The sequence below is a fragment of the Pseudochaenichthys georgianus genome, chromosome 21 (assembly GCF_902827115.2).
Source record: "Pseudochaenichthys georgianus chromosome 21, fPseGeo1.2, whole genome shotgun sequence".
Lineage (NCBI taxonomy): Eukaryota > Metazoa > Chordata > Actinopteri > Perciformes > Channichthyidae > Pseudochaenichthys > Pseudochaenichthys georgianus.
Window position 1 is genome coordinate 33,844,421 of NC_047523.1, and position 25,819 is coordinate 33,870,239.

Below are 25,819 nucleotides of genomic sequence, written 5' to 3' on the forward strand. Positions count from 1 at the left end.
AGGACCTAACATTCACACACCGTTGGCCATCGGGAGCAACTCAGGATTAAGTATCTTGCCCAAGGATACATCGACATGTTGACTGCACGGGCTGGGATCGAACCCACAACCTTGTGGTTGAAAGACGACCGCACTTCCTCCCAGCCACATATGGCCTATATGGTTTATGGCTTTATGGTTGAAAAATCATTCAAAGTAACAATAGATTTTTCTCCACCGTCAAACCACAACGTAAGATGGCATCAACAAAAACAAGAGAGACAAATGTAGAAGTTGTTGTTGACCATATATAACATGCGTGTTCAGCTTCCTAGCTTTCAACAACAGCAGCACATTGGACACCGACACAAAGTCACACACACATGTATTACCTTCATCGCTCAGTTTCTCTGGCGTCAGGACCTTGGGGGGTGGGTGTGTTTCTACGGGGGCAGGCAGGGCTGGGGGGGGAGTGTATTTGAAGGCCTTGAGATTGTTGATGATGTGGTTTCCAACCAATGTGCTGCGACCAAAGGCCCGCCAATCCACAACAGTGATGCTGAGAGGAGGGTGGAGGAGCTCGTTCTCTGGTAACTCCTAAAGCACGGCAAAAGAGAGTAGACATTTTATGTTATGAAAATAAAAGATTAAATAAACGTATTTATTCCTCAGCCAGACTCGACCCAGGGACACCCTTGCACACTTCATGGGCATGAAACATGTTTGCTATCGATGCTGTGTCGGTCTTACCAGCACTATGGCATCAACCAGCGTGGTGAAGTTTGGGTTGGACTTGTACTTCTGAATTACGGAGGAACGCAGGGTTTTACCGGCACACTCTATGAAGACCTAGACAAAAGAAAGCGTTGGTTATTTCATTTCATGCTGGTTTTATCATCTTTTTTTATATTTAAAGCGTTCACAATTTTGTAGATCCTTTCTAGTGTGAATTAACTGGTCGAGGCAAGACTCATTTAAAGCTACTTCATACCCGAAGGCAACCTGAAGTACTATAACACACAATAAACACATGATGAAAAAACAATACAAGCAAGCAAGCAAAAGCAAGATGCATCACTTGGTAACCCTGATTCTCTAAATGCATGAAGTGTGTGTGTGGCCTAGCATTACTATCCTTGTGGGGTGTAAATCTATTTACACAGTCACGTGTGGGGACTGGCCTTCCTTATGGGGACAAAATGGAGGTCCCCACAAGAAGAATCATTAATTTTAGGGTGAAGACTTGGTTAGGTTTAGGTTAAGGGTAAGGGTAAGGGTAGGGTAAGGGTAAGGGTAAGGGTACGGGTTAGGCATGTGTTGGTTATAGTTAAGGTTAGGACAAGTCTCCAGGAAATGCATGTAAGTCAATGTAATGTCCCCTGAAGTGATTTATACATGGTACGTGTGTGTGTGTGTGTGTGTGTGTGTGTGTGTGTGTGTGTGTGTGTGTGTGTGTGTGTGTGTGTGTGTACCTGTGGACGATCAACAGACAGGAACTGAACCTTCTTCAGCTCTCTCAGACCCCAGAATAACACCTGGTGGACGGAACACCCAAAAAAAGGTTTGGTAACTATAACATCTCTGGTTGGATTATGAGTCCAAATATTTTTGAAATTATAAAATTCACGTAAGAGTGTCCTGTAGTGTAAACATTTTAAACCCCTTAACCTTTTATATTATCAAACTAAAAACAATCCTATACTGGCAAAAGAGCATCGATAGTAGAATAATATAATGTTTTATTGACAGGATACCAAATACATAGCATGCATAGAGACACACACACCTCCAGCCTGTAGGTACTGAGCACAGGTCTGATGTTGGCAGGGACTGTGTAGAAGCCGCCTTCTCCTTCCTCCAACGCCGGCAGACTCTGCTTTGCCGGCTTTTGGATCTACACATTCATGACAACGACCCTAAATCATTACAAGTGTTCTTTCTAAATTCTTCATCGTTCCTCATCATTGCATGAGACGAGGACCTGCTTGTTATCTTTCTCAAAGTTTTACCATTATTTTATTTTCATTTTGTTTCTTATTTGAATATTCGTATATCACAAGTACAGTTATCATAATGGAAAAGTATATGTTTTATTGAGATTTATATTTAAGTTTAATATATTATTCTAGAGTAGACCTTCTTAATTATTTTGCATTTTGTCCCGTTACTTTAAGAGAACGCCCCCTGGCGCATTTACTTCAGTTACACTGTCGAGTCACACAGTTTTCTTACCGTGTCATTTGAAGTTTCATATCAACAAGCAAAGGAAACTCTCTGGGTTTTACCTGCTTATTAAATCAAATCAAATATAACGTGTTGTATTCTTTTGTGAAACTCCATCAGATCGATACGAGTAGGCCATGGAAAACAGCTGGATCACATTTCTGCAGTCTCAGTCAGGATGGAAACTAAACGTTGAATAGACTGGCCTGCAGTAGTTCGAATGCAGCCAGCAGGTCTCCCCCAGGCTGGCTGCCACAGTGCAGCGAGCTGTACTGCAGAGTCGGGGGGGTGTAGGCGTCGGAGGCCAGCCGGACCTCAGGCACTGCCACCGTGGCTCCCAGGTACTCCGCCTTACCCTGCAGGAGGAAATCAGACAGAGGACCCCCCAATTCAATTACAACTACCTAAACACTGATGAAACCAATGCTGGGTGGACCATCTGCTACTGGAAACAACAAGTTCAGTGAATCTGCCTAAGCACAAACAAATCATTTATTTTGTCTACCACGCCAGTCTTTTGGGGTGAGTAGACACAGTTTTAGTTTTTGATGTCTCTGATTATGAGTGTTCTATAGTATTACATGTGTGTGTCAACTGCTTTAAAGTCAAAAGTGCACAACCAAATGAAAATGTCCTCAAAGATTGTAGGTCAAGCTTTGAGAAAATCTATGAATATGAATTGTTAACATCAAATCAGAAATATGGGTTCTCATGATAGCTCTCTTTTGTCGAGCAAATCCTAAAATAGTTTTTGTTGATGTTGCAGATGTAGCTGCTGTAATGCAAGACAACATTTAGATCTGAGAATAAAGTATTAGTTTCTTGCTTTGTATTGTATCGTGTTGTTTCGTATCGTATGTATTGCATCTAATTGTAATGTATTGTGACGTATCTTGCCGTATCGTGACGTATCGTATCAAAGTAGCATTACCAGTGCGTCCTCGTCGTACACCTCGATGACAATGCGTGGTGGCTCCTCCTGGATGTGCTGCAGATCTCCACTCAGCATCAGGCGGCCCATCGGCAAACACTGATTCCATGTCGGGCTGAGAGTCTGACTGATCACCTGACAGCAACAAAACACACACACCATGAACACAAACACATAAATAATCAGAATTTAAACGGACTACCTCGTCACTGTGCACCGAAGCAACTATTATTGTAATGCTAGGGAAATATTTTGTTAATGCTGCAAGTTTTATCATTTTGATGGTACACATGGGGTTTCTTCTCTTTTTCTAAGTGTATTCAAATAATGAAAGGCACAAGCTGCAATAAGACACAAGTTCACCTGTTACCGACGACCAGTATCCCAGAAAACATTATTAATGTTCCGGGAAGAAAAACACACACTTACGTTGGTGGTCTGGCTGTTGGATAGATATGTGACTCGGGCGAACGGGTCAGACAGGCCAGTGTTGTCTGCAGCGATGAGACCCCGGGCCTGATACATGTGGCACCTCATCTCAAATTCATACTGCTCTGGAAACAAAGACATACACACAACATAACATGTAGTTTAGGGTGACTTAAAGCAGTTTATGCACATCCCAAAAACACGTTTATCTTCCTAGATCAGGGGTTCCCAAACTTTGCCATGCCAAGGACCCCCATATAGCATTATCGTCTGGCGGGGACCCCCATATAGCATTATCGTCTGGCGGGGACCCCCATGTTGCAATTTTTTTTTTTAAATGATGAGTACATTATGATGGAGAATATGACAAATTAATCATACAGCTTAATACATTTTCTTAATATATAGCTGTATTAATAATTAATAATCAGTTATTCTTCTAAAAAGAAAAATTGTATTTATCTTTTGTTTGTCATTCATTACATTCATTGTGTCTTCTGTTATAAACACAATATTAAACAGTAATATCAACAGTAAACATATTTTTAAAGCATTTTCTAAAGTGATTTCTGTCTTTATAATATTATATAATTTTGAACAGTAATATGAACAATTAACATATATTTTTAGCATTTTTGAAAGCTACTTATGCCTTAATAGTATTATATATAATATTCAACAGTAATATTAACAATAAACATATTTATATTCATATATATTATAAACATCAATATTTGCTACATCCGTGCTCTCATCTCATCCAGCTGCAGAGCGAAATATTCACTAGCTCTCACTTGCTCCAAAAGCTGAGCAGATACTCAGTTTCACTCTCAGTAGCGGCAGCTCGATTCTGATTGGCTTGAAAAAAAAATATATATATATATATATATGAATAAGTAAAACATATTAAAAGGTTGGCATCAAAGGAAACATAGATTGATAGATATGCAGTTATCAATAAAATCCCCCCCAAAAAAAAAATGTAACTTTAAAAAAAAAAAAATTCCCCTTTCCCTCAAACTTTGCGTGACCCCCCTGGCACCTCCTGGCGGCCCCCCGGGGGGGTCGGGGCCCCCACTTTGAAAAACACTGTCCTCGATAACTGATGTGGAAGCTTACATAAATATAATGTAACTGTAGTTATACTGTGCATGTCATGGTTCTTATTGCAATTTCAACAGTGAATCCTTTTAGTTGCATTTCTTTATCTTCATGTGTGGCTAATTCTCCCCCTTTTTCCCCGTGAAGTCAGTTTCTCTTTCCTCCCTTTCTTGATAACATGTATACCATGAGAAGATAGAGAAACGTGTGCTTTTTTCCCATTTGATACCATGTGTGTACTTTGTGTGATAGTTGTCAGACATCCTGAGGCTAAGGCTTGATCTCTGTCCTTTTCCGCTGAAAACCTGTTGATTCTGTTCAGCTTTCTTAAGACAAAAGATAAATACACCACCAAAGACAGCTGTTGTAACTTCACTGTTTAGTCATGTCTCACTTGGAGATTCACATCGCATTTCCACGACAAAGGCAAGAAAGTACATGTCTTGCAAATAAACATATGCTCAAGACAAATTATGTTTGGTATCTTAGCTGCAGAATTTAATTATGTTGTCCTCATTGACCTCCAATGTTGTCTTTTACTAGTCAATGGTCAAAAAGAAGTCAAACAACATCTGTGCTGTTATTTGCAATATGGGAAGATCAAAGACAAAAAGCTAAAAGTAACCAGATACATGGAGGGATGGGCTCAATTCCAAACCACCCCTTACACACTACCCCTACACACTACCCCTCCGTTTGCGTGTTCGAGCAGAGGGTCCGACACATTAAGTGCTGTTCCAAACCAACGAGTGTGGAAGGGTAGTGGGCTATCAAGCCCTCACACAGCGAGTCTGCATCGGTGCTGACGTCACCTGCTGCCCTACCTGACCGGACTCAACGCTGTGTGTGTCCGTCAGGAAACAAGCTGTTTACAAGTAGTTCCAGCAAACATCCACTGATAAACTGCGATGTTAACAACCTCATGATGACCTCATATGTTTTTAACTTAGGATCAAACCTGTGTTTAGTCTAGAAAAAGGTAAATGTGTGCATTTTATTATAAAGTTGTGTATATTTACAGACTGTTGCAAAAACTAAGAAGCTTATAAACATCAGGTTGAAAACTAAAAGAGCTTTACAAAAAAGTAACACAATTAAAGAGTTTTATTTGAGTTATTAATTTTAATTTGTTGTCAGAGATGCTGATTTGAAACCGTTGTTACATACAGTTACGGCATTTCCTGTTTCTGCCGGATAGAGGTCAGGCCGTCCCAAAGCTTGCCGCTGTATTTACTCCCTCCATCTGACAGGAGGGAGCCTTGTTTAGCTGCGAGTGTCACTCCGCCACGGAGTGGGAGTGGGTAGGGTGTGGTTTGGAATTGGGCCTTAGTGATAATCTGCCTGTCGCTCACCTGTGCAGAGCAGGCTTTTGGGAGGGCAGCTGGCGTCATCGCCCCCTGTCGCCGGGTTGAACCCCGCAGGGAGGTCGTCCAGCATGTGGTTGGAGTCTGAGCAGGTTCCAAACCACAGATACACATCCACCTTCGCTTGGACTGTGAAGCCTGCAACACGCTTCCCTGGAGTCTGCACACATACACAAATGCATTGAGGAGTTTCCTCTGCCAGCCTGCCCACATTGAACAATATTAAAGGTCCCCTATCATACTGTTTCTCATCAATGTATTACAGCTCTCAGATATATACAGAACATGTCTCTGAAGTGTTTGGCTCCAAACACCAAACAGATCATTGCAGCATTACCCATAATCCCCTCTGTTTCAGCCCTGTTTCCAAAGTCCTGATTCTCTGTCTGTTACTTTAGATGAAAATAAGGAGCCCCTCCCCACGCCCCTCTGAGAGATATTTGGTTACAAAGAACTCAATGGTGCTCTAGAGGAGACTCAGGTGATAAGGGGGGGGGGGGGGGGTTACCTTGGTTGGTGATTGGCTAATGGTTACACAAGCCAACAAATCGTTATGACATCACAAAGTGGCCAAAATCTGATCAGCTCATTTTCAGACAGGTTTTTATAGAAATGGATCAAAAAGAGAGAGAATCTTTGTTCCTGAAACTTTCAGAGTCTCTTTCCACAGAGGGGACACATGTTGATGTAGAGGAGACGTGAAGAAGAGGGGACACATGCTGATGTAGAAGACAGGAAAAAGTGGATTTTGCTCTTAAGTTTCAAGGTGTGTGTGTGTGTGTGTGTGTGTGTGTGTGTGTGTGTGTACCTTTAGGAACAGTGTTATTATCTTCCCACAGTGGGTTCCTCGGGCCTCCTGGCTGCTGGAGAACATCAGGTCTCTGGCACGGACCCGAGCATACGCAACACGCTTGTTGTTACTTAACAACCACACAAACATGTCTGGCACAGTGTGCTGGGGCTGTAGATGTGAAGGTGTACACATAGTGTAAGAAAATGTTGGAAATACAAGGTAAATAAAGTGGTTTCTCGTAAACCAATTGTCAGAATGTACATGTAACACACACACAATATACACACACACCTCCTCCACAAGGAAGCGTAGTTTTTGGGTGAGTTTCGTTGCTTTCTGCAACATTTCTTTCACACCACCAGCTTTTCTCTTCCTCTCTCCCAAGGACTGGGCCTCATCCATCATACTCTCCTGAACAACACACACACACACACATTCATTTCCCTTCGTTATTATTATTTTTTGCATATGAACAGATGAATGGAAAAAACACTGATGCCATTAAAAGTCTAACATATACTGAAGAGCATTTTTCAAGATCTTACAAAAGAAAATTCTTAGATTTTCCCACCAGTTCCTGTTTGCACATGGTGAGGCGTTTCCTGTCCAGCTGTGTCAGGTAGCTGGACTTCATCTCTGTCTTCAACTTGGCCTGTGCTGCTGTGATGAACCCCCTGCAGATACACAGTTTGAGGGCTTGACTGTCACTTGGGCAAGAGGTACATTGTTAGATACACTTAAAAAAACATTTTGTATTCTAGTACTGTAGCTCCCATGTTATTTTGGTTCTCTGTGAATTACCATCCCAATGAAGCTGATCAGCAGCAGGTGGAAGGAGCATTCGGTGACATGTATCATGGAGGTACACGTGACTATCATCACTCTTACCAATATAAGGTTATAGTCGACTTATAGTTGTGTGTCATAGAGTACAACATTAGGCAATTTGCAGTGGCGACTGGTCATTAAGGGCAGGTGGGGCACAGTGTCAGCAGAAAGTAATTCAAATAATAATTCCAAAAAAATGCAAATAAATGCAAAAAAAACACATTTTAAAATATATTTTAAGTCATGTTTAATCATCTGATTCATCTGCACATTGCTGTTTTAGTCTGTGTTCTTCTAATTAGTGTCTATGTGGCATACAGAGCCATCAGTGGGTTGATATACCTACATAGTAATTACATGGTTAACATGATTTGCATTTAGTACAGCTCATGTTCAGAGTGTGGTGAGAATTGTCTGTGTGTTTTCTGATAAGGAATGGTTGGTTTATTGTTTGAGAAATGTAGTGTTATCTAGCAGTATGTAGTGTCTACGTAAACACACACTTGAGTGAAGTTGTGTGTGTGTGTGTGTGTGTGTGTGTGTGTGTGTGTGTGTGTGTGGCGAACTGTGATAATAAGATACATATTTTTGCTCTTTGCAGGTAAGAACGGAAAGTTGGAATTGTGTAATTGATGAGTGAATATGTTATGTGTGAGCAAGGCAAGTTTATTTATATAGCACTTTTCAACACAAGGCAATTCAAAGTGCTTTACAAAAAATGAAAGACATTAAGCATTAAAAACGAAAAGCTAATAAAATAAACATTAAAAGGAAAAATACATGGATAAAAGTTACAGTGCAGTCTAAGATATGAATAGTTCAATTAAAAGCAGCGACAAAAAGAAAAGTCTTCAGCCTGGATTTAAAAGTAGTCAGAGTTGCAGCGGACCTGCAGGTTTCTGGGAGTTTGTTCCAGATATTTGGAGCATAATAACTGAACGCTGCTTGACCATGTTTAGTTCTGACTCTGGGGACAGAAAGCTGACCAGTCCCTGAAGACCTGAGAGATCTGGATGGTTCATAATTTAGCAGGAGGTCTGTATTTTGGGCCTAAACCATTCAGTGCTTTATAAACCAGCAGCAGTATTTTGAAATCTATTCTTTGACACACAGGAAGCCAGTGTAAAGACTTCAGAACAGGAGTGATGTGATCCACTTTCTTAGTGCTAGTGAGGACTCGAGCAGCGGCGTTCTGAATCAGCTGCAGCTTTCTAATATATTTTTTAGTGAGACCTGTGAAGACACCATTGCAGTTGTCAAGTCTACTGAAGATAAAAGCATGGACAAGTTTTTCCAAATCCTGCTGTGACATTAGTCTTTTAATCCTAGATATATTCTTTAGGTGATAGTAGGCTGATTTAGTAACTGTTTTAATGTGACTGTTGAAACTCAGGTCAGAGTCCATGACTACACCTAGATTTCTGGCTGTATCTGTTGGTTTGAACATTGCAGGCTGAAGCGCAGCGCTAACTTTTATACGTTCTGACTTTGCTCCAAAAACCATTACCTCAGTTTTATCTTTGTTTAATTGGAGAACGTTCTGACACATCCAGTCATTGATTTGTTCAATGCACTCACTCAGTGTTTGAATTGGAGCATAGTCTCCTGGTGAAATTGTTACGTAAATGTGTGTCTCATCTGCATAGCTATGGTAACTTATTTTGTTGTTTTTCATTATCTGAGCCAGTGGTAGCATGTAGACGTTAAAGAGAAGAGGCCCCAGGATGGAGCCTTGAGGAACCCCACATGTCATATTTGTCAACTCAGATGTGTATTTACCTATAGAAACAAAGTTGTTTCTGTCCTTTAAGTAGGATTCAAACCAATTTAGAACTGTTTCCGAAAGTCCCACCCAGTTTTCCAGTCGGTCGAGTAATATGCTGTGGTCAACACAGTAGTGTTTATGAACGTTACTTGTTCAGCAAACGTAACATATTGAAAATGGCTAGCCAGTAGTTAGCACTGGTGGCCTAGTTAGCTTGAGCGAGCGTGAGGCGGGAGAGTAGAACTATGAGCCGGTCTAAAGAGCCCGGACTGCTCGTGTATAGTTAATAGATAAATAAATAAATAAGTTAAAAGAGATACATAATTGATTTGGTTAATGTGACAATATTCGGTAGACATGATTATTGTTTGGATGTTGATGCAGATGTTCATTATGTTTCTGTGTTAGGATAGTGAATACATTCAGAGAACGTAAACACAGACTTGAGTGAAGTCACGGTGTGTGTGTGTGTGTGTGTGTGTGGCGAACTGTGATAAGATACATATTTTTGCTCTTTGCAGAACAAAATAAAAGACTTTCAAATTAAATGTGTAGTGGAGGGCTACTTCACTCTGTACCACGCTACATCTACACAGTGTGCCTATTGAGTGACGTGGGTCAAGCCCCAATCTAGCCCCTGTCTCTCACTGTCTAGTGAATGGGTGCTGTAAAACTACACTGCGCATGCTCAGAGTATTTTTCTATTCAATGTGTGTGGCAAAAAAATAATCACCATAGGGGCACGGTGCTGACGTACCTACCAAACGTCATCTCATAATTCAGAGAGCTAATTGGCTGTAAGTACGTGTGCCGCGAAAATAGTAGCTGTTTCTGAAGAGGAGACGTATAGCGATTAAAATCAGTAAAACGGAAAGAAAATGAATGAAGTTGACCATCTACTTCAGCTTTGGTAAGTTCATTTTATGTCATATCTTTTGTTGATCTTCTGTGTTTTGCCTATAGGTTATTGCTCTGCTGGATTGATTGATATTGTGACCTCGGTGATGACGAGTGTCTGTGTTCCCCCCCCCCTCTCTACCGGAACCATGGATAGCCTACAGCTATTTGTTTACGTGTTTAAAAAAGCACCAGAAGCTTATACACTTCTAAGTTGTTCGTGCCCATCCACTTTTGTACATATAAAAAACATCACTGGCAATTTGTAATACATGATCGCCTGACAAGGGTTATATGAGCTGACTGCAATCATTTATATTGTAAGTCATCTTCTGGGCACAATAAATAAAATATATTTCTGTCCTCGTTCAGCTGCTATTTTAATGTAGGCTATAAATCAGTAATATACTTTCTCACAATGAAGCAATGAGCTGGGTGTCCATGATAGAAGTCATGTATCTACAAACATCCAGCTTTAATTGGCTGTACTGCGATACAAATACATTTCTAAAAATGAATATGAAGTTATAGATTGTTCATGTTTATGAATTGTCTTCCATGTTTTAGATTGTGTAACCTGCCTGCCTTGTGTTACCTACCTGGCGTCCATGCAGAATTCTTTGAGTATGGTTCGAAGCAAAAGCTCTGTTCCTGGGTCAGACTTCCTGTGCAGCTCTGCTACAGTTGCCACACCCTCTTCCTAAGAGAAAATAAAAACATTTGAACTCGTTATTTCAGTGATTTTTCACTTTAACAACATAAATTCACTGTTATATTTTGTATATATTTTTTACATTTATGAAATCACAATACTGTGTCAGTTGTCGCAACAATGTTTTATAATCCTCTTGAACCATTGTAAGGATTTGACAAATTCCCATAATTTGGCAATATTAGTGTGTGTGTGTGTGTGTGTGTGTGTGTGTGTGTGTGTGTGTTACTATACATACAAACAGAACAGCTATATTCTCCAGCAGGTTAGAGTTGTGGAGTCGGTAGGTTCTGTTCTCCCAGTGACTCAGCAAAGTAATGCACGGCTTCTCCATCTCCATGGGAAGATACATGGAGAATCTAAATGTGAACACATACATGAGAAATGAATTGTGAGTAACATTCTGTTTTTAGACTTCTCTGTTTCAGTGTGTGTACTCTGTATGAATGCTCTGGAGTTGATCTGATTGAAATTGTGATTTTAATCTAAAAACCGCTCAGGCAGAAACTTGGGACAATTATTTAGTATTCAACATTTGTAGAATACTAATAGCTTTATTGAGTAGGGGTAACTGTATTAAGGGTTAAACTCATATCTTTATAACTTAGGGTTTAATGTAAACTATTGTGCCAGTAAAAAGTTTCATTAACAACTCAGGAGTGAGCCAGTTTCAATTTCCTATTGAGGCCCATCAGCTGCAGAGAGTAGTGATGGCAGTTTGACACAGAAGCTTCGAACGGAGCTTCAACCCTGGACTTCCTATTCCATAGAAGCAGTGCTTCGAAGCTTGCTTCAAATCACGTGACATGTGACGTCCGAAGCAGCAACTGCTTCAAGTCACGTGACATGTGACGTCCGAACCAGCAACTGCTTCATTTCCTGAATGAATCAACTCACTGGTTCGCCGTCCAATCAGGTGATTCAATGCACTGCCTCGTCTCGATTCTGACAGGTGACAGGTTGAAACCGTTTCAAATTTGAGCGCTTCAACACTTTATAACCGCTCTAAACAATGCGCAATATGTGGGTTGTTGTTGCTGTTGAGTTGTTGTTGGCATTGCATTTGAATTGGATCATTATAGAGCAAGCCAGGAAGAAAGATAGGTCGTTATGGCTCGTGAAACACTTCGAAATGTGGAGAAGCTGTGAACAAAAAGAAAATGAGTAATATAAAATCAAAAACACTTCAATGGTCTAAGGAATAGATAGCCCAGTAGATAGAGCCGGCGGCCAGGGTGCGGCGATGTCCTCCGCGCAGCTGGTTCAAAGCCCGGAATAGTTAAACTTTTAATCATTGCTTTTCAACTTTAATACTTTAATAACTGATAAAAGGCCCTCTCAGCCCAAAAAAAGGTCCAGCACTCTCTAGTCTCTTCTCAATAACCCAATACACACAATTATCAATCTTTAATTGCAAATAGAACATGATATTCATTCTTAGTCTGTGTGTGTGCATCGAATATTTTTCAAGGCAAAGATACGTTAAACCCACTGCAGCCTTGCACTTCGCCAGGAGAGGTCGCTGTAACTGAAGCTTCGAGAAATGAACCTATTTCCGACACAATTGTCCAAGTGGTTCGAAGCTTCATTCAAAGCTTCATTTTGCCATCACTAGCAGAGAGTTAACTAATTTAAGGGGCGTGGCCCCACAGCTGTGACAACTCAGCAATCAGGTGTCCATTTTAGGTAGCACTTTCCTGGAGCGGCAGACTATGGAGTCACGAGGGAGGCAAAGATGAGGTAAATCCTACTTTAAATGAGCTAAGTATCGTTGGTGTTTTTATCCACTCTTGCTAAAAACATGTGTATATTCTCCATTCCTGTTCATGTGTCTTCTCGCAATTATTACTGGCCCGTGCATCTCCTAATCGTTATAACCGGCCTGCTCTCGTCTATCCGACATGCTCCACTGAGATCCAACATCTAGTTTCAGGCGGCCTGTGGAACTGCCAGTCAGCTGTTCCTAAGGCTGACTTAATCTCTGGCTACGCCTCCCTGCAGTCTCTGGATTTCCTTGCTCTCAGTGAGACCTGGATTACTCCATCCAACACATCCACCCCAGCAGCTCTCTCCACAGCATATTCCTTCTCCCATACACCCAGACCCACTGGCAGAGGAGGTGGCACTGGTCTCCTGCTCTCTCCCAAATGGAGCTTTTCCCTCAACCAACTACCTAACTTCACTCCTTCCACCTTTGAATTCCATGCCGTCACAGTAACCCATCCTATACAATTAACCATTGTTGTTCTCTACCGTCCACCAGGCGCCTTGGGGACTTCTTGGAGGAATTAGATAATCTCCTCTCACACATCCCTGAAACTGGCCCTCCCGCTGTACTTCTCGGAGACTTCAACCTCCAGACAGGGAAGATAGCTGAACTAACGTCTCTTTTAACCTCCTTTGCTTTCTCACTGTCTCCATCCCCACCAACTCATAAAGCTAGCAATGTCCTTGATCTCATATTCTCAAGGAACTGCTTTACTTCTAACCTCTCTGTAAACCCGCTCCACACATCCGATCACTTCTTCATTTCATTCTCTCTACCCCTTTCCAAATATAACAAACTAATCTCTTCTCATCCTGCACCTGTCCGCCACAACCTTCGTTCCCTCTCCCCCTCTACCTTTGCCTCATCGGTGCCCTCAGCCCTCCCTTCCTCTGACTCGTTCCAACTCCTGCCTCCAAACTCTCTTGCAGAAACTCTCCTCTCTACTCCTCTCTGGACTCTCTCTGTCCTCTCACATCTCGGCAGGCTCGTCAGTCCCCTCCTGCTCCCTGGCTAAATGAGGCACTGCGTGCTAATAGAACCGTCCTTAGGGCAGCAGAGCGGAAACGGTGGAAATCCAAACACCATGACAACCTCCTAACCTATCGGGCTCTCCTCTCCTCTTTCTCTGCTTCGATCTCTCAGGCAAAAAGCACTTTCTTTCAAGATAAGATCCAATCTTCCTATTCCAATCAACTATTTTCTATCTTCTCCACCCTCCTGAAAAAAGGTTGATATTCGCTCTTCTTTTTCCGACTCACCTCTACTCACCGCTGGGTCACCAGACCCACCTTTCACCCACACACTAACCCCCTTTTCCCCTCTCTCGCCAAGTGAGGTTCTTACCCTCATTACCTCTGCCCGTCCTACCACCTGTCCTCTGGACCCTATCCCCTCAAACCTCCTTCAGACTATCGCTCCTGATATTCTACCGTTTCTCACCCATTTCATCAACACTTCTCTAACTTCTGGTCACTTTCCAAACAGTCTCAAGGAGGCAAGAGTAAACCCTCTCCTAAAGAAACCCACTCTCAACCCGTCCGATGTTATAAACTACAGGCCTGTCTCTCTCCTCCCGTTCCTGTCTAAAACACTTGAACATGCTGTCTTTAAACAACTGTCCTGTTATCTCCATCAGAACAACCTTCTTGATCCGCACCTGTCTGGTTTCAAGGCAGGTCACTCCACTGAAACTGCCCTCCTTGTTGTCACTGAGGAACTGCACACTGCCAAAGCAGCCTCCCTCTCCTCTGTCATCATCCTTTTGGACCTGTCTGCTGCATTCGACACGGTGAACCATCAGATCCTCCTTCGCACTCTCCAAGAACTTGGAGTTTCAGGCTCTGCACTTTCCCTCCTCACCTCATACCTCAAAGACCGCACCTACAGGGTAACTTGGAGAGGGTCCGAGTCCGACCCTTGTCAATTAACTACAGGGGTCCCTCAGGGCTCTGTCCTTGGTCCCCTCCTCTTCTCTCTTTACACAAACTCGCTCGGATCGGTCATTAGCCCGCATGGTTTTTCATACCACTGCTACGCTGACGACACCCAATTAATCCTGTCCTTTCCCCGCTCAGAGACCCAGGTCGTCGCACACATCTCTGCTTGTCTAGCGAACATCTCTCAGTGGATGACTGCTCACCACCTCAAGCTCAACCTTGACAAGACTGAACTGCTTTTTCTTCCTGGAAAAGAGTGTCCCACTCTTGACCTAACAATCAACATCGGCCCCTCTGTTGTTTCCCCGACTCAGACTGCAAGGAATCTGGGTGTGACCCTAGATAACAAACTGTCCTTCACTGCAAACATCGCTGCTACAACCCGCTGCTGCAGATACACGCTTTACAACATCAGAAGGATACGTCCCCTCCTGACCCAGAAAGTGACGCAACTTCTGGTCCAGGTTCTCGTCATCTCACGCCTAGACTACTGCAACTCCCTCCTGGCTGGTCTACCTGCATGTGCCATCCAACCTCTGCAGCTCATCCAGAATGCAGCGGCTTCCTAAATTCTCCCACACCACGCCGCTCCTCCGCTCCCTCCACTGGCTTCCGGTAACTGCTAGAATCCACTTCAAGACACTGGTACTAGCGTACCATGCTGTGAATGGATCTGGCCCTTCCTACATCCAGGACATGGTTAAACCATACACCCCAGCACGTGCACTCCGCTCTGCATCAGCCAAAACGACTCGCTGCACCCCCACTGCGAGGGGGACCCAAGTTCCCATAAGCAGAAACACGTGGGTTTGCTATCCTGGCTCCAAAATAGTGGAATGAGCTCCCCATTGAAATCAGGACAGCAGAAAGCTTACACATCTTCCGGCGCAGACTAAAAACTCATCTCTTTCGACTCCACTTCGAGCGATAGAATTACTAACAAAGCACTTATATACTAACAAAGGACTGGCTTACCTAAAGCCAGTTGAGTAGCACTTGAAATGTTTTGGCTCTATGAAACCTGATGTACTTATATGATTCTGTTTTCTTCAAGTTTGTATCTTCTTGGTCGAATGCACTTATTGTAAGTCGCTTTGGATAAAAGCGTCAGCTAAATGTAATGTCATGAGAAATGAAAGAAGAGCAATATTTTGTAAAATAAGAAAATGATCCTCCTTACAGGAGCTGAAAAAGAGACTGATATTAAACTATTACAAATCTAGAAATACTTAATATAAAGTGCTTACCCACTCAAGGAAGTTTTCATTAAAGCAATGGACTCCAAAGATTCGTGTAAACTGACTTGATATTTAATGTATTATTAGGCTGTTTTTCCACAGTAGCAACTTTTTCTGTTGAAGTGACATGTACATCGCCTAGCTTTAAGGACATATTTGTATGTGCAAACACAGATGCAATACAATGTACATCACACACACTGTTGGCACATATTTCCAGGCTCATCATAGTGTCAATAGTGAAACAACAGAGCGACTCAACTTGTTTCCTTCGACGATGCACGGTTTTTGTGGAGGCGTGGTGGATTTGGAGACATGGGGGGGGTCCTGCTGTTCGGCTAGGAGGGGGGTGGAAGTGGAGGAAGGGGACATCCTGGTGGGAGAGCTACCCAACGTGTCGCTGCTGTCGGGGACTTCCAGCGGCCTCCTCCTCCGACTGGGACTGGGAGCAGGGAGGGGGGCGCCTGTAGGCTCCAGGACGTTACCGTAGTTACCTTAGGAGGCAATGCAAGTTTATTTATATAGCACCTTTCAACACAAGGCAATTCAAAGTGCTTTATAAAAATGTACAGCGCAGTGTGAGATACACACATCTGAAATGTTTAGGTCTGACTCTCAATCATTGCTAACTTTTTAGCAGAAATTGTTTTCTTTGACCTCACTTTCTTTCTCTTTTTTAGTTATTTCAAGTGTTTCATAATAAACGAACCCCCCTTTTGGCAATTCTAATCTGCAACCCAATATTCAGAAAATTCAAAGGATCCTGGCCAGATTTGTGTAACATATCAATTAATTTACTTCCAGACATTCATGTGGCTTGCTAGTTTTGGACCCCACCTGGAGGGGCAAAAGAAAGAGGGTTTCTTTCACCAGCAGTGGAGGAAAGTAAATAATTACATTTACATAAATACTTTTACTTATATGATATTGTACTTTTTACTTTACTATATGATAACTTTAACTTCTATCCAGATTCACATTAAGAGTGAACGATGGCATCCAAAACCATAGCGATGTTATGTGAGGGCAGAACATCATGTCAATAAGCATTCACAAACTTTATCAAGCATGGCGAATACAATAAGGGGTCAATAATAATGTAATTATGCTCATATATGATTAAGTTACATTTGAAATGCTTTTGTACACAACGGCATTTCTGCCTTTACTAGTGAAAGGTCCAAATACTTCTTCCATATCTCAAGAAAACAGTGTAATTAATTAGTTTTCGGATTAGGTTTTCTATGGCTTTACTTTTGACGTGCAAAGCACTTTGTTTGTAAGCTGACAAACAATACAATATTTATTATAATCAAATACAGGGTTTTACCAACTAACAGAAACATTTCAAACACCTTACATTTCAGTCAAAAACTAAAGAAAAATATAAGAAATAACCCAAGAATTGTATTAGCACCTGATAAAGTGCACATTGTTAGCTCCTAACACAGCACTGATTGTTATGTGATTATATTTGATGAGTGAAGTGTGTCTATCAGTAATAATGGGAAAGGAGTGAGACTCACCCAGGGAGAACTCGAAGTTGATGGCCCTGTCTCCGATTCTCCTGTCGATCAAGGTGGCTTCAAGCAACGCCCCGAACAAAAAAAAGCTCTCGTTGTTGTGATCATCCGGCTGGACACAGAAACATCTCAGTTTATTCATTTATCTGTTTGTCAAATTCACATTCTGTGTCATATTGAGGCACTCTGTCAAAATGAAATCTTCCATTGCGGATTATACTTGGTGGATTTATTAATCATATATTTTAAGAGGCTAAAACTATCGGATGAAGATTGAGGAGAAATGTATTTTTAGCATATCTATGGGACTTTACATAGTGATGTCACTATGTTACAGACGTAAACAAAGGAGTCCAATGGAGGAGTTTCAGGCGGGGGGGGGGGGAGAAACTACCTCTAGAGAGAACTTTTACATGTTTGACTTTGCAGACCATCTCCATGCACAAAAACATATATAACACAAAAGGGCTCCTTTTAAAATCTCTACTCCATAGATGTGGTATTATTTGCCTTCTACCAAATCAAGCTCATCAAAAAAGGGTCTGTCTACATTAAAGGTGGGGTAGGTACGTTTGAGAAACCGGCTCGAGATACACTTGTTATATTCCATGGAATGCTCTTAACATCCCGATAGCAATGAATATCTGAAGAGCTTTGACAAAAAATACATTTAAAAATATCATCTGTGGAAGCCGTAGTACTGTAAAAAGCACGACCAATCATCTGAGCCGGCCCGGCTAAAGTAACTGGATGGCCTACCTGCCTGTCAGCCTTCCATCGGGGCACAAACTTATCTCGTGCCCTCATTGGTCATGTGTGCGTTCGTGTGTGTTGGAGGAGGGGCTCTGTGAGGAAGTGGCAGATTGTTTCCGGCTGTGTATTTTCAAATTCTAGCGCACTCGAGCTGCTTTCTCCAAAATTACCTACCCCACCTTTAATAAATTGCTGTATCACGGTTCTATGTAGGGCAACATTTATGATTTGATTGAAAGAAAAGCTCTTACAACAGGAGGAGGTTCCACAGGCAGAACCTCTGCAGCCGCAGCTTTTCCTTTGTCATCTTCAGCTCCTCCTGCTGCTGCTGCTGCTCCTCCTGCAGGAGTTTTACCATCTTTCCCTCCTGCTTTTCCTGCTTTAGCGTCCTTCTTGACCATCTTGCTGAGTTTGGACTCAGGCCCTGTCCCTCCTGATAGGATCTCCACGGTGAGCTCCATGTAGACCCGACCCCTGACAGCAGCAATAATCGAACAGTTTGGTAAGTTGTACGTTAATTATAAATGCATCAATTATCCCCATCATTTGATTTATTTAAGATTGACCTGTAGGACACGCCTTCTCCGATGCCCTCATTAAGCTCCACTGTGTCATCTCCTATCGAATAATTTCGGGCAGAGCCGTACAGGTTGATCCAAGCAGGACCAAAAGTTGGTAAAAACCCTGAAAGAAAAGAGAGAATAAAATAAAAGTCACCTTAATCCCACCAACAATTCCCACTTCTGGATTAGTGCACTTTCCTCACTCCCCTCGAACTAATGTCAACTTCTCCTGAACTTTTTCTCCTTTTCTTCCTACCTTTCTTTCTTTCTTTCATGAATTTAAACTTGCTCTCTTCCTCTCTCCTCACCTCTGTCACCATCCTGTTCATTAGAGATGCGTCTCAGGTCAAAGTAGTGTGTTCCTATGGTAACATCGCTCATGCTCCCCTCATCCCAGACCTGTGAGCAGAGAGAAGTCAGCATCCTGTCACGTTTATACTTGTGAATAATGTAGTTGTACAATACATTTAAATACAAGTGTAAATAGAGGTGATATGTCAGTATTCCCCCTCCTAGAAATGAAAGCTCACACCTGGATCTTCAGTCTCTGACACAGAGGGGGGAACATCTCTGTGAAGACGATCTGCTCGTTCCACACCGGGTCTGCTGTTGACTTCTGAGTGGATGTGCGACCCTGAGAGGCAAGGAAGAAAGTACATGTATGATCTGTATTATAGTGCTCAACAGAAACCAGTGTCTTTTGAAGGATATATTAGCAATTTACAGTGATAAGGGCTAGCCCTAAAATATATTTAAAAAAGTTTACAACCTTTTTTGTAAAAATAAAATATGCTCAAAAAATCCTTTTCAGTCAAGCAGTCCGATTTATCTAGAAGTTGAATTGCACTTAAAGGTCCCCTATTATTAGGGATGGGTATCGTTAAGGTTTTAAGGTAGCCTACTACTTTTATCGATACTTATCGGTCTGGTCTTTTAACGGTACTTTTATCGGTTCTTTTGGAGAGAACAAACGAGGTGAACTAACTATATGTTGTATGTCAGGGACTACGAATGGAAATTAGCTCAAAGATAAAATCCGGCATATTTACACTTGAAGCATTATTTATCTAAAGTGTTCATTAATGTGCATTGTCCCTATTCAAATAAACGATTACATGAAAAAGGAAAATAAACAAATTGTGAACAAAACTAACATTGCTTTTTATTTAAATTAAATAAATAATATTTCACATCAAAAGAAACAAGTGTTTTAACAAATCGTACTGTAAACAGAATAGCTGAAAATGTAACAAACTAAATAGCTCAGTTACCTCTAATCATTAACCCATGTTTGTATCATTGAGTTAACTCCGTGTGTTGCTGCTAGCATACATAACACCTGACGTGGAAACGTTACTCGTGGACGGGGCTACAGAGCTGCTAGAAAGACAGTCGAACCCGGTGCATTCCTCCGTCTGCATGTGGTGCACTTTTGCTAAATGTTTAGACAAATTGTTCGTGTTACCGCCCTTACATGCTAAACTCTTATTCCACTTTTGGTAACGAGCATTGACCACATCGAGACGGGTAAACGGAGTTGGCGACACAAAAACTGCAATATAATGTTTGTGTAGCAATAATACACATGACATATTTTTTAAATGTCTCCAGTACCGATAAAAAGACCGATAACGTCGGGGCTCAACGGTACCACGGTCTTTAATAATTCAGCCCCGGGGCCCGTTTAATACCGGGGCTCGGTCGGTACCCATCCCTACTTATTATTATACAGTTTTTCATCAATATATTACAGTTCTCAGATATATACAGAACATGTCTCTGAAGTGTTTGGCTCCAAGCAGCCAACAGATCATTGCAGCATCCCATAATCCCCTCTGTTTCAGCCCTGTTTCAAAAGTGCTGATTCTCAGTCTGTTACTTTAGATGAAAATAAGGAGTCCCTCCCCACGCCCCTCTGAGAGATATTTGGTTAAAAAGAACACAATGGTGGGTGGGGGGGATACCTTGGTTGCTGATTGGCTAATGGTTACACAACCAAAAAAATCGTTATGACATCATAAAGTGGCCAAAATCTGATCAGCTCATTTTCAGACAGGTTTTTACAACAAGTCCTCCAACTCATACGACCAGAAATAGGTCGATTGTTTAAGCACCTTAGATTACGACCCATAGCCACGTTTTAAAGTGTAGCACCTCTAGTGGTCGTGTAAGAAACAACATGCTCCCGTTTATTCACAAATAACCCTCTCTGTAGAATCCTAAATTGTAGGATAGTTTGGCCATTAAAACGCTTTTTGATTAGATTTCTAGCGAGAAGTGTATATTGTACTTTTAGAATCCACGTCCAGTCGATATGTAGGATATATAGTTTGATAGATCTTACGAAGATGATTTGAGGTATGCGGCAGCTTCCATGTAAAGTTACGGGTTGAAAACAGTATTTCCGGTCTCGACGTTTTCAAAATAAAACCAATGATCAAATGAACATTTAATATTCATTACTAAAGTTACAGCCGAATCATCACAGCGCACAAAACCTATTACCGCCGCAGATGGACCAAAAAAGGGAGCGTTTAAATCGTGTGTGTGTGTGTGTGTGTGTGTGTGTGTGTGTGGTTAAAACACATCAGCCTGCGGTCGCTCTTTAGCCTTTCTAATGATTCTGAAGGTAAACACAGTGAAGGCACTGCACGCTCCTCTTCTCAGAGGCTGAGTTAACCCTCCCGCTGCCTCCTGGTGCTGCAGAGATTTCATGAAGTGAAGGAGGTTTTCTTTCTATAAAACAGCTGTGGGCAGCAGATACTGTGAGAGTCACAGACATGAATACATAGATCTACAAACAAATATAGCTCTAAACCCCTGGCCGAAATGTCCTTAAAATGAAGTCCGAGTTCGACATTTTAATTCATTCATTAATTCATTACCTTTCCAACTCCTCATGCAGTTGACTGTTACAGGTCTATACAGGTTCATGGTACAATGCATAAGCTTCAAATCGAGAGACTGAAACTGTATTTGCCTTTACCGTTCTGTTTTAATTTCACAATAAAGTTAATAGTCATTATGTTTTATTAACTACACCACTAAACCCGCTCCGCCTAGTGGTTAAAGCACGTTATTGAATTTTGTTGTTGAATAAGTTTTATTTGATGAACACATTTAAATATTAAGAGTAGCCTACATACAAAAGAAAATATCAATAAGATACTGTAGTGATCTCTACAATAAAACAGTTTAGTGCAGGACGTCCAAAGATATTAACAGGAGGATGTGCAAAACAGACCAACTAGGCTTTATTTAAACATTAAAGATTACTTTAAGTTAAGGTCTTCTTTTGAATAAGAAAAAACGTTGGGGTTATCCACAGATAAATATGAAGTCTGACAAAGTACTTAACGTCCAATATATTGCATAGTTTATTTTGACACTTGACAATCACCTTCCCTGAATTTGACTCAGGTGTAACTAAAGTCTGATTTAAGGGTTGTTTATATTTCACATCATTAATCAGAATCTGCAAAGTAACTCAAATAAATGTAGTGGAGTAAAAATACCAGGTTAACCTCTGAATTGTAGTGGAGTAGAACAAAGTAGTACATGCGCCCGTCCAATTCCAGTTTTGGAAAGTCTGCCGTGGTTCTTTCCATTTCAAAGAGCTGTTGACGCTCAGCATAACCTTGTCGCACTGCCACTCCAACATCCAATCACAGGGCTTGATGACTATAATCACGGGGTTTGTAAAGCAAGGCGGATGTTGTAGTCCCAAACGATAGCTGGGGATTCTGGGTAGTGTAGTGTCTTCGGAAACTGTAGTGTCTAAATTCCTAAAAAACTATTTGTTTCTCTGAATCGAAGGTTAAAAACGCATTGTACACCATTTAAACCAATCAATATTGTGTAATTAACAAGGATAAACTGATGTTTTTTAGTGGATGAGTAATGCAGATATCACTGTGTAATCATTTGACAGTGAGGGGAATATATCCGGTTTTATTATGAAAACTTCGAGACCGGAAAAACTGTTTTCACCCACGCTAACTTTACATGGAAGCTGCCGCATACACGTTATCCTGATGAGACCTCAAATCATCTTCGTAATATCTATCAAACTATAGATCTACACATCCACTGGACGTGGATTCTAAAAGTACAATATACACTTCTCGCTAGAAATCTAATCAAAAAGTATTTTAATGGCCAAACTATTCTACAATTTAGGATTTTCCAGAGAGGGTTATTTGTGAATAAAAGGGAGCATCTTGTTTCTTACACGACCACTAGAGGTGCTACACTTTAAAACGTGGCTATGGGTCGTAATCTAAGGTGCTTAAACAATCGACCTATTTGGTCGTTTTTTGTAAGGCAAGTTTATTTATTTATTATATACATTATTATATTATATTATTTATGTAGGAGGACAGGCTGGGTTTTTATATAAATGGATCAGGACAAAAAGAGAGAGAATCTTTTTTCATGAAACGTTAAGAATCTCTTTCCACAGAGGGGACACATGTTGATGTAGAAGAGACGTGAAGAAGTGGATTTTGCACAATAGGTGACCTTTAAAGCTGATGTGAGCTTCAGAATAGCTTTCTATTTAGTTTTTGGAAAAATCAAAAATAAAGGCATTTTTGAACCCACCACTCTTTTGAAGAAGCTGACCACTACATATGGGTCGATGAGTGCTGTGTTGTCTCCAATGAAGGCCTTGGTGACGTTGGCCATGATGCTGGAGTTGTTCCTTGGAAGACCTTCAGCTCGATAAACCTTCACAGAAAATCTAGCCCACGGTCGCTCAGAGGGGAAGCCTTCTGGTATCAGCAGGTTCCTGAGGTAAAGACAGAGATGGCAAAAGTACACACATCCTTTACTCGAGTAGAAGTACAGATACTCGTGTTTAAAAATACTCTGGTGAAAGTATAAGTACTGCCTAAACTTATTTTCTCAAGTAAAAGTAAAGAGGTTTTGAAATGTACTTCAGTAAAAAGTACCCATAACTAGCAGCTGTTTTAAAGAGTACCTGACCTCCCTTTATATTAATAGAACAATAATGTCATTGTTAGCTAATGAATGTTTCCATGCTGAACAACGGCAACATGACAACGTTCTCATTGGTCCCTCTTCTTTAGAGAAGACCAGGAAGTGATGGATACACGGATCGTGTTCAAATCAATAGGCACGCAATGACTCGAAATAATAATGATCGCGCCACAAAACACACATTCAAACTAAAGGAACCAGCTGTTTGGAAAATGTAAGAAGTAGAAAGTTCAGGTATCTGTGTTGAAAATGTAAGAAATCAAAGTAAAAAGTAATCAGAAAAATAAGTAGTGGAGTAAAATACTGATACCAGAAATATGTACAGTAACGAAGTTTTTGTACTCCACTACTTCCCACCTCTGGGTAAAGAGTTATGATTATTCAAATGTTTTCTAAAAGATAGAACAGTTCCAATATTTAAAACAGGCAAGCATCGCTGTCATGGCGAATACAGATAAGTGTGATATACTTGTCTATCTGCTCGTCAGCATCACTTGCTTTCGGTCCCGGCTGCATGTTGTCTCCCTTTGCTGAGACACAGATGTCACACTTGACATATCCTTTGACGCCAGTGCTAATGTCAACAGGATTGGTCAGCATTGCCCATTTATTGACGAACTGGTGACCTGAGGGAGCAGGAAAGAGACAGTTGACCTCTGTGTGGAAAAGTCACAAATAACTCCAAGCACACTATGAAGCTTCTCTTCTCTACGCTAAGAAACATGTTAAAAAGAGGTGATCCACCTGGCTGTTTGTAGACTGTCCACGCATCCAGCTTAAAGGACCCAATGCAGAAACTCCTCAGCATTTTAGAGTGCATCACCTGGAAAGAGTGACACACAAAGAGAAGAGACGGAGCTTAACACTGATGTCACTTTAAAAAGAAGAAGAACAAGATGAACCTTTAAAACATGGCATCTCAGACCAGAAGCAACTAGAAATGAGATGACACATTAACAATTATTACATTACATGTCACATGACGCTTTTATCCCAAGCGACTTACATACTCGATACGGTGGGCAATCCCCACAGGAGAAATTTGGGGTGAAGTGTCTTGCTAGGGACACAACGACATGCTGGGTGTTTCTCAATCTCGAGTACGCTTGCTTGGTAGCACATGTCTTCCGAGTCACTTGCTTCAGAAGCTAGGCAAGAATACTTCCTGGCATTCGGAAAACAAAGAGTGGAACAGGCTTGCAGGTGTGCTTCATATGAGAGGCCCCGCCTTACATTTTCCGCCACAGATTTGGGGAAATTGGTCCAAATGAAGTACGCCGGGCTCGGTAGAATTCCAAGTATGCTGGACATTGGAACAGTCCTTCGGCGGCACTCAATGACGTAGTATGCTTGAAATAGTGGCTCTGGAGCAGCTTTACTCGACATTGAGACTGAGACACTCGCTGACTGCAGTGCACAGTTGAACCCTGATCCGAACACCAACGCACAACCCACTGCACCACACGCCTCCCTATTATGTAAATCATTTTAATTTTAAATATTATAACTGACAAAGATGACCTCAATATCTGACATTTGTACAATAATCCATGCTTTCTGATTTGACCATTTATAGTGTTAGACATAACATCTTCTAACTACAGGGGTCCCTCAGGGCTCTGTTCTTGGTCCCCTCTTCTTCTCCTTGTACACAAACTCGCTCGGATCTGTCATTAGCCCGCATGGTTTTTCATACCACTGCTACGCTGACGACACCCAATTAATTCTGTCCTTTCCCCGCTCAGAGACCCAGGTCGTCGCACGCATCTCTGCTTGTTTAGTTGACATTTCTCAGTGGATGTCCGCTCATCATCTCAAGCTCAACCTTGACAAAACTGAAGTGCTTTTCCTTCCGGGAAAAGATTGTCCCTCTCTTGACCTAACTATCAACATCGGCCCCTCTGTTGTTTCCCCGACTCAGACTGCAAGGAATCTGGGTGTGATCCTAGATAACAACCTGTCCTTCACTGCAAACATCGCTGCTACAACCCGCTGCTGCAGATACACGCTTTTC

At 41.6% G+C, this 25,819-nt stretch overlaps 1 protein-coding gene across 1 annotated transcript in view; it reads right to left on the minus strand.

The window, feature by feature from the left end:
• Positions 1-25,819, minus strand: part of fer1l6 (fer-1 like family member 6) — a 51,330-nt gene that overhangs the window by 10,875 nt on the left and 14,636 nt on the right. The window contains exons 7-28 of the mRNA XM_034109590.2: positions 24,550-24,628; positions 24,275-24,431; positions 23,407-23,593; positions 19,337-19,438; positions 19,113-19,203; positions 18,808-18,925; positions 18,496-18,715; positions 17,492-17,600; positions 16,228-16,459; positions 11,261-11,381; positions 10,910-11,010; positions 7,392-7,494; positions 7,112-7,231; positions 6,836-6,988; positions 6,016-6,187; positions 3,563-3,687; positions 3,134-3,268; positions 2,409-2,558; positions 1,766-1,873; positions 1,452-1,514; positions 730-828; positions 372-576 (exon numbers count right to left, since the gene is read on the minus strand). Coding sequence (XP_033965481.1) covers positions 372-576; positions 730-828; positions 1,452-1,514; positions 1,766-1,873; positions 2,409-2,558; positions 3,134-3,268; positions 3,563-3,687; positions 6,016-6,187; positions 6,836-6,988; positions 7,112-7,231; positions 7,392-7,494; positions 10,910-11,010; positions 11,261-11,381; positions 16,228-16,459; positions 17,492-17,600; positions 18,496-18,715; positions 18,808-18,925; positions 19,113-19,203; positions 19,337-19,438; positions 23,407-23,593; positions 24,275-24,431; positions 24,550-24,628 — 2,950 coding nt within the window. The remainder of the gene's footprint in view (positions 1-371; positions 577-729; positions 829-1,451; positions 1,515-1,765; positions 1,874-2,408; positions 2,559-3,133; positions 3,269-3,562; positions 3,688-6,015; positions 6,188-6,835; positions 6,989-7,111; positions 7,232-7,391; positions 7,495-10,909; positions 11,011-11,260; positions 11,382-16,227; positions 16,460-17,491; positions 17,601-18,495; positions 18,716-18,807; positions 18,926-19,112; positions 19,204-19,336; positions 19,439-23,406; positions 23,594-24,274; positions 24,432-24,549; positions 24,629-25,819) is intronic.